The sequence below is a fragment of the Triticum urartu genome, chromosome 7, assembly GCF_003073215.2.
Source record: "Triticum urartu cultivar G1812 chromosome 7, Tu2.1, whole genome shotgun sequence".
Lineage (NCBI taxonomy): Eukaryota > Viridiplantae > Streptophyta > Magnoliopsida > Poales > Poaceae > Triticum > Triticum urartu.
In genome coordinates, this window is record NC_053028.1 from 80,229,277 (window position 1) to 80,237,707 (window position 8,431).

The window sequence follows — 8,431 nt, forward strand, 5'->3', positions numbered from 1 at the left end:
AGCCATCAACAGAAATAATATCCCCTGAACTAGAAAAATTATCTCAAACAAGTACAAGAACATAAAAAAAAACCTTAAATGGCAAAAGTTGCTAAGTAAGAATTAAAATTTATAAGTGGACCTATTCGCTGCCCCTCTAGGTTCGTCTCGATCCTTTCAATCGACCCCGACAGGTGATGTCATCTCTGACCTCTTCAAGGAGGTTGCAGCTCGGCAGGCCTGGAGACCTTTGAAGGTGGTTTGTCTTCAACAACAAAGAAGACGGGAGGTCGGACACCCTGCTCGCGCATGCACAATTGACCTTGACTACCTCCTAGGGGTTGCTACTCACGATGGAGATGTTTGTTTTCCCTGAAGAGGAAGGGCGAAGTAGTATAGTAGCAGATAATATTTCCCTCGGTTGAGAACCCAGGTTTATCGAACCAGAAGGAGGCACCAGACCAACAACGTGAATAGTAGTTACGCACAGACACATCAATTGGCTAGCACCTTCATTTCAAGGCATGCCCATTGCTTGCCCCTTCATTTCACGGGATTTGGATGCACCGGTGAAGTTTGCATCATGTCTCGAGGTCACAGTCGGCAATGTACGGTACCGAAGAGGCTAATAAAATATGAATATTCTGTCACGCATGTACATCCATGATGATTTTATAATAGAATCGATAAATCATGCGTCATGGGAGTGTTTTCGTCAAGGGTAACCAACACGTGACATCCACCATAACGGGTCGCCGTTAAGCTATTGGGTGCCAGTTTTGGATCCGATACCCATTAACAACCCTGAGCAATGATGATTTTTGACGTGTCAATTTCTCATTCGCCAATTGAACCACGTGTCAATTTCTCATTTGCCAAGTTTTCTGTCAGAAATCCTTGTTAGGCTGAATGTTGTTAATTAGTTCCGATCGAAAACTAGAAACATGAGTGCTGACTGAGTGGAAAGATACCAAATTGTGTGCCAACCTAACCATCATTACATTGGGAAGAAGAAAACACTTATGTCAAATGATAGCCACTGCAGCTTCAGTTACAGACTCATCAGGCAGGGCCAAAGTGTGCCTCACAGACATATTCTTATGCTTGAGTGGGTGATTTTTTCATGAAATCTCTCCCAAGTATGATTGATCTTATGGGAAAGAGTAAACTTCTGAAAACAAACGGAGCTGCCATTGAACATAACCAAAACAAAACAAAACAAAAACAAGATTGGAAAGGGGGACACCCTTCATTGGACTGAAACTTGTTAGTTAGAAACAGATAAACTCAAGTGCTCAACTCACAAGCAAGAACCACAAAACTAGTGTTATCAGGTGCTTCATCTAAGAGAAATGCATGCAGCTGGCACCCCCATTGGATGAATTAAGCAGGAACACAGTTGGGCACCATGTCACAGGTACTGCAACCCTTCTAGCAGATGAACAATCTCATTTTGCTAAACCAAGATAACAAAAGAAAAAGAGGCAGCTTACCTGAAAACAATGTAATGTGCAGAAACCTGAAACTTTGTTCCTTTCCTGATCCCTGGCCAACACTCAAAACAACACAACACAATCACCAGCTCGCAGCAAGAACCACTACATTTTTCATTTATGACAAATGCATAGCCTAAAAGAAATCCAAGATCATCAACTCATTGCAAGAACCACTGCAGATTCCATTTATGCAAAATGCACCATCTAAAAATGTTGCAGGATCATTGACTCATAGCAAGAACCCCTACAGTGAAAAACAAGATCAAAACGTTGCAAATGAGAAACACAGCTCACTGGAAGAACTACTACATGCATAGCCTAACAGAAAACAGGATCATCAAATCATTACTGGCAACAACCACTGCATTTTCCATTTATGCAAAGTGCATCCATCATCCAAAAGGACTGCAGGATCATCGATTCACTGCAAGAACCCCACAGTGAAATGCTTCATCCAGGAAGCAGTAGCAACCACATCACAGAAATGAACGTCAGAAGTGTGACACTGCAACGACTACTACAACCAGCATCAGAGTTTAGCTAGCAGGAGAAACACAAGAGCTGATGAGTATATATCTATATGCTAAAGCAGGCGTTCAGTTATGCCATTGTTGTGTCCGAGGCGGTGAAACTTCTGAAGAGGTGAACTGTCAGGACTCCGGCTCTGATCCTTCTCTACGCTCCGTCGACATTCGGGTATCGCAGCGCAGCATAGGCTGAATTGGCAGAAATAACGAGGCAGTTAGGCGGCAGATCAATAATCAATTAACAATATATTGACAAGATCAAGAAGACAAAACATGAAACAATATAATGTGCAAGGAACTAAGCTTTTATGTACCATCTACTGTAGGATACAACCTGAAAGATGAAATGAGATGACTGAACTTGATTTGACTTTTTAGGTCCCATAATTTCTACTGGCGACTAAATGCTACGAAATGGGCGAACTCAATTATCTGAATCAAGAAAAGAAATGTGGAAAAGTAGTTCCTACTAGCTTCAGAGCTCATCCATTTTTTACCATGCATACACAGATGGATAGATCCACACGGCATCGACACCTACTATTCCCATTAAACTACTTTCACTTTTCTACAGGATTACGACAGTTTCAGACAAGTCCCAAGTCCTAACAAAACCTATCATTATATCCTTTTTCCAAGCACGATCAGATTAGCATTCCACTAAAGACAGACTTCAGATATCATGTTCATGCAGTAAACAGTATCTACACAACCATGTGTGCACTGTGCAAAACATATTGAAGACCACCAGTGCATTTCTAGTAAAAGAAGATTAGCAGGAAGCAGATCAACAATCTAAACCTCGGAGTTCTCAATTTTTTTAACAAGACTAGTAATACAGCTCATGCACAAAACCTGAAAACAATATAGCTCATTTGCAGAAACTAGATTTAATTTAGTACTGTATAAGAACCTGAATTTTGTTCAGATTATTCAACACAAGTAAAATAGTCTAAATTAAACGGATATCACAATCTTCTCTGTTAGGGCTGAATAAGATTAATCACCTCATTCGTCTATTTAAGTTCCATATTTTACTAGCTTTGAACATACAAAATGTACTGACGGCAAATAGCACCAAATAGAAAACTGAATTATCTGAATCAAGGACTGTAGTATGAAACCAACACTTTCCAGTCCATATCAAGGTTGAGTGTAAAATGTTACTTTCCATTAACCAAAAAGTTGACAGGACGACACCGGTTGCAGACAATTCCCAACTCCTAACAGTTTCAGTTAACTTATTTCTCAGATTAACAATTTCAGTTAACTGTTTTACCACAAACAGTCTGAGTAAACTATTTTTCAAACACAAGCAGATTAACAGCCCACCAAAATAAAACCAAAATTATCATGGCCATGCAGCAAACAGTACCTACACCAAAACCTGTACATTGTGCAAAACAGATTCAATCAAGTCTACCGGTTCACCCTCATTAGGAGATCATTAGGAAGTTGTGACATGGAGAGAGGCTCTCACCAGCGGTCCCGGAGCTGAAGACGACGATCTGGTAGATGTCGCCCCAGCCACGGCGGGGCAGGTCGACGACGAGTGGGGTCAGCCTCCCGTAGCGGCCCGCTCGGATGCACATGGCGATGCCGTCGGGCTGCAGGTCGACCTCTCTGGCCAGCCGGTCCCGCAGGTTGTACAAGGACCTCCCCCTGATATTGAACGCGGCCCAGCCTTGCTGGGCCTCGGGGTACACCCCTTCGGGGTTCGCTTGCACGAACCGAATCTCCCGCAACGCCCCTGGCTGGCGCCCGAACACGACGACGGAGAGGTCTTCAGGGAGGCGAGCCTGCAGTTGAGTCACCAAGAACCATGGTTATATTCAGGAGATCAAATTTTCTGATCGAAAACACAAATGCGATCAGGAATCTCGACGGCGCAACAAGTCAAGAAGAGCAAATTTGGCAACAGCAGAACCAGAAATTGATCTCGAGAAAATGAAATCAACACAAGTCGCAATCCCTGCAGTAGAGCTGCGATGCAAATTAACGACGCCCAAGAACTCACTCGATAGTAGGCTACGAACTATCAATTCGCTCAATCGATAGTAGGCTCAGACGGAAGCAATTCGCGAGTTATCAAGAAGCGGGTCATGGCGAACTCACCCGAATCGGGTCTGGAATGCGAGGCGCGCGCTCTGTGAGGTCGATGGGCTCAACGATCCAGCGCATCATGGAGCTGACCTTCTCGTTCTCAATATCTCTGCTCTCGACGGTGACGCCGGTGTTCCAGCGGAGGTACTTGCCGTTGGCGCGGAGGTAGCGGTCGCCGTCGCCGGCGTTTAGGAGCAGCACGCCAGGCCCCAGCCCCGCCCTGACGTCCAGCCACATGATATCCGGCACCTCCGGATGGTCGTAGTCGCGCAGCTCGGCGCGGAAGCCGTGGTACAAGGCCGGCGCCGGCGTGGCCGTGACGGCGAGGTAGCGGCCGTAGGCGGCGCTGTGGAGGAGCAGGTACGGGCCGCAGGCGCCTTGGTAGATGTGCACCTTCCACGCCACGTTCAGCGAGTTGCGGCGCTGGCTGATGGAGACGCCCACCCCGTCGTCGTCGGCGTGGAGGTAGTACTTGTCGAGCTTGCGGTTCCGCAGCCGCACGTACTGCTCGTCGTAGAACCGGTCCATTGGTCACCGCCGGCGCCGGGCCGCCGGAGATCAGAGGAGGTGGGCGCTGCGCGGTGGAGAGCGGGGCCTTGGTTTCTTGGAGCTCCGGCGACGGGGAGGAAGCTGTTGGTTCAGGCGGTTACGTTCGGGCGGCAAGGCGGGGGTATTTGAAGGCGCCGTACCGGGCTTTGGGCGCGAGGTGGGCCTGAGGGCCGTTTTGTCGGCCCGGCCCGCACTCCAGGGCGCGGTCTTCACTCTGTTCCTCCTGCACAGGCCCACGCGCGGCGGCGGCGGCCCGGTCGGCAGCGCCGCTCCTGCCCTTTCCCCGGCGAGCCTCTCCCTCCACGCTTCCCCAGCACGACGCCGCGGAGCCACGGAACGGCCGGTGGTCGGCAGCGCCGCCCCTTCCCTCCCCCGGCGAGCCTCTCCTCCATGCTTCCCCGGCACGACGGCGCGGAGCCACGGAACAGCCGGCGGCATCGCTCCCCCTCCTTGCCTGGATGCCCCGGGCCACCGGCGCGGCGCAAGCCCGCGGGCACCAGCGAGGAGCGAAGCACCATCAGATCCAGCAGAACTGCCATGGGGTGCGAGCTCTTGCTCCTTTATGTCGCTCGCTAGTGGCTACCTGTGAGTGTCATCATTGTAAACTTGAATTTGTCTAAATACGGATATATCTATACTTGTTTAGTGCCTACATACATTCATATCTAGATAAATATGGGTCAAGTAATTTGAAACGGAGGAAGTAAATCCTAAGTTCATACTCTAATTCATTTATGGGCACTGCTACGGGAAGAGTATCATGTGATACGGGAGCATAGGTGCTCCCATGATACGGACTTCTAGGCCCTCAGATCTCAGATCCAACGGCATACGAAGAGCTGTTGTACTTGCGCGCATTTTTCAAATTTTACGAGGTTTTTTTTTGCAAAAAGTGCATCATTTCATAGGAGCTCTTGGATATGAGATCCAACGGCCGAGCTCACACAGGAGCACCTAAGCTTAGGTGCTCCCGGAGCACCGGATATTTTCCCCACTGCTACGCGTCGGCCGGCTCGCGAAACGTCAGATTAGGCTAAGTGAAATGTCAGATTAGGCTAAGTGAGTGCTCAAGCGTCACACTTTACCATTGCAACAAAGGTCGTGTTGCAGTAATTTTCTGCAACACAGGTCATGTTGCAGAATTATTTCGCAAAAAAGGTTTTGTTGTCAAAATAATTGCAACTGAGATCTTGTTGGAGTTTTTTTGCAACTAAGGTCATGTTGCAGATTTTTTTTTCTGACAACAGCCGTTGGATAATGTATGACATCATGCGATATCTGCCATGTTTCAGTAACCTCCCGTTGCAAAATCCGACAATATCTACACAAGCCGTGTATTGGAGACAAAAGTCATAGCAATCAAGCGCATCCCACCTAGTTCATACACCATAGTCATCGAGTGTCTCCCCGACTCACCGAATCCCCAAACTGTAACCCCACTTTACTATGTCTCAAGATATAATCCAACACCATAGTTGTTGAGTTGCTTATCAACTCACCAGATCCCATATTCTAACCCTCATTGTACTACGTCTCACTATATAATCCAATCAAAGCATGTGTAAGGCTACTAGGGGCCCTGAACCTAGGTAAAATTGTGCTTACTGGCCCTTGGTGGTCCAAGGTTACGTCCCATGACAAAATAAATCACCTACACCTATTGTACGAGACACCTACAAAGTTATTGACAAGTATTGTCGATTGTTGAGATCACACGTCATCAAGTTGAATATACTTCACTGGTTCCAATCACGCCTTGCGTGATGGGGCGCTCAAGCCACATCGATCAATGGTCCTACTACATACTCACCTCATATTATTTCGAGTAGGTCTACAACACCTCGACATCCTAGGGACAATCACGACATAATAATCATAGGCACCGCCATGGGTGATACCAAGATCGATCGTACTCCCCTCAATATGACTTCTCGGGTGTAGTCGTAGGATGTCGCACATTGGCTAGAGTAGTCTCTCAATTTTTTGTCTCAAAGATCAGGGCCTAGAACTTTGAGGACTACGATAGTTATTTGACCCACTCGCACAATTTCCCAATTTGCTACATTTCATGCAGTTCCCTGCCCCTACGCCACCCGAAATAGCTGCCACAACACCAGCGTTCGCGTCGAGGTTATTATTCGCCGCAATCCTCACATGACCATCATGGCCACCGTTGGGCCGCTGGTCCTTTGGAGCTCTCAACTACCGGAAGACGTAACGACGACGGCTCCTACCGCAACCCCTGGCTCCCTCGTGGCAGCAAGACCACCCCGAGCTCATTCCTAGTTGGTCTAGCGACCTCCTCGGCCCTTGCGAGCTACGCCAGGTGGAAGTTACCTCTGTCCTTCGTGCCCACTTGGTATTCGACGAAACGCCTCTAAGGTAAAAAAATTGTTGTGATATAGGAGTGAATTGTGATGGAAAATATTGTGTTAATGTAGATGATTTTGTTTGAATCCTCTTCGTGGGATTTCCTTATCCCAATAGGAATGTGAGTGGGACGAAGACAAGGACATTGCTTTGATCATGATGGCACACATGGAGAAGAACAAGCAGCTAGACATGGCAGACCCATTGTCGGTCATGAGAAGTAGATACTTAAGAAGATATTCAAAGAGACCTCATCAAGGTGTGATGGGCATGGAATGGGCAACAAAACCACTAGTTTATGTTTCATGTCATGTGTGTTGAACTTTGTGTTATGTTTGATGAACAAGCTGGATTGATGAAGTATGTAATAATTCAGTACTATTTGTGTTTTACTTATTTTGTTTTAATTGTGTCCAATATGCTTTAAAATGTTTGATAGTTCAAGAAGGTCAAAGATTTTGGGCATAAGTTCTTACATCATTCGTTAAAGCAACAACAACCATGGCGCCAAAACCCTTCTCTCTCCTACCATATAATGGTTTTTAGAGCATCTACAGCCGGGTCTCTCATACCTGTCTCAAATGTCCGGGCAGGCCGTCCGGTCAGTGACAGGTCACAAAAATTTGACCCAACCGAACCTCTAAATCGGGCCTCAAACGTCGGGGCTGACCGGCACCCATTATATCCAGCCCAAATATAGGGCAGATATGGGGTGGCCCGGGCACGTCCGGGCGCGTCCGCCTAACAGGTCCGGTGATAACCCACAAGTATAGGGGATCGCAACAGTTTTTGAGGGTAAAATATTCAACCCAAATTTATTGATTCGACACAAGGGGAGCCAAAGAATACTCTCAAGTATTAGTAGCTGAGTTGTCAATTCAACCACAACTGGAAACTTAATATCTGCAGCAAAGTGTTTAGTAGCAAAGTGATATGATAGTAGTGGTAACGGTAGCAAAAGGTAACAGTGATAAAAGTAATGCTTTTGGTATTTTGTAGTGATGATAGCAATAGCAATGGGAAAGTAAATAAGCGAAGAACAATATAAGGAAAACTCGTAGGCAATGGATCAGTGATGGAGAATTATGCCGGATGCGGTTCATCATGTAACAGTCATAACCTAGGGTGACACAGAACTAGCTCCAGTTCATTGATATAATGTAGGCATGTATTCCGAACATAGTCATACCTGCTTATGGAAAAGAACTTGCATGACATCTTTTGTCCTACCCTCCCATGGCAGCGGGGTCCTTACGGAAACTAAGGGATATTAAGGCCTCCTTTTAAGAGAGAACCGGAACAAAGCATTAACACATAGTGAATACATGAACTCCTCAAACTACGGTCATCACCGGTAAGTATCCCGATTATTGTCACTTCAGGGTTAACGGATCATAACATATAATA

The 8,431-nt window shown here is 46.7% G+C and overlaps 1 protein-coding gene across 1 annotated transcript; it reads right to left on the reverse strand.

Annotated features, from left to right (window-relative positions):
• Positions 1-1,810: 1,810 nt before the first annotated feature.
• Positions 1,811-4,668, reverse strand: LOC125522085. Its single transcript, XM_048687157.1, has 3 exons — positions 4,118-4,668; positions 3,483-3,801; positions 1,811-2,191 (listed from the first exon to the last, which is right to left on the reverse strand). Exons 1-3 carry the CDS (start codon positions 4,631-4,633, stop codon positions 2,151-2,153), a joined length of 876 nt encoding a protein of 291 aa, XP_048543114.1. The 5' UTR covers positions 4,634-4,668; the 3' UTR covers positions 1,811-2,150.
• Positions 4,669-8,431: the final 3,763 nt, after the last annotated feature.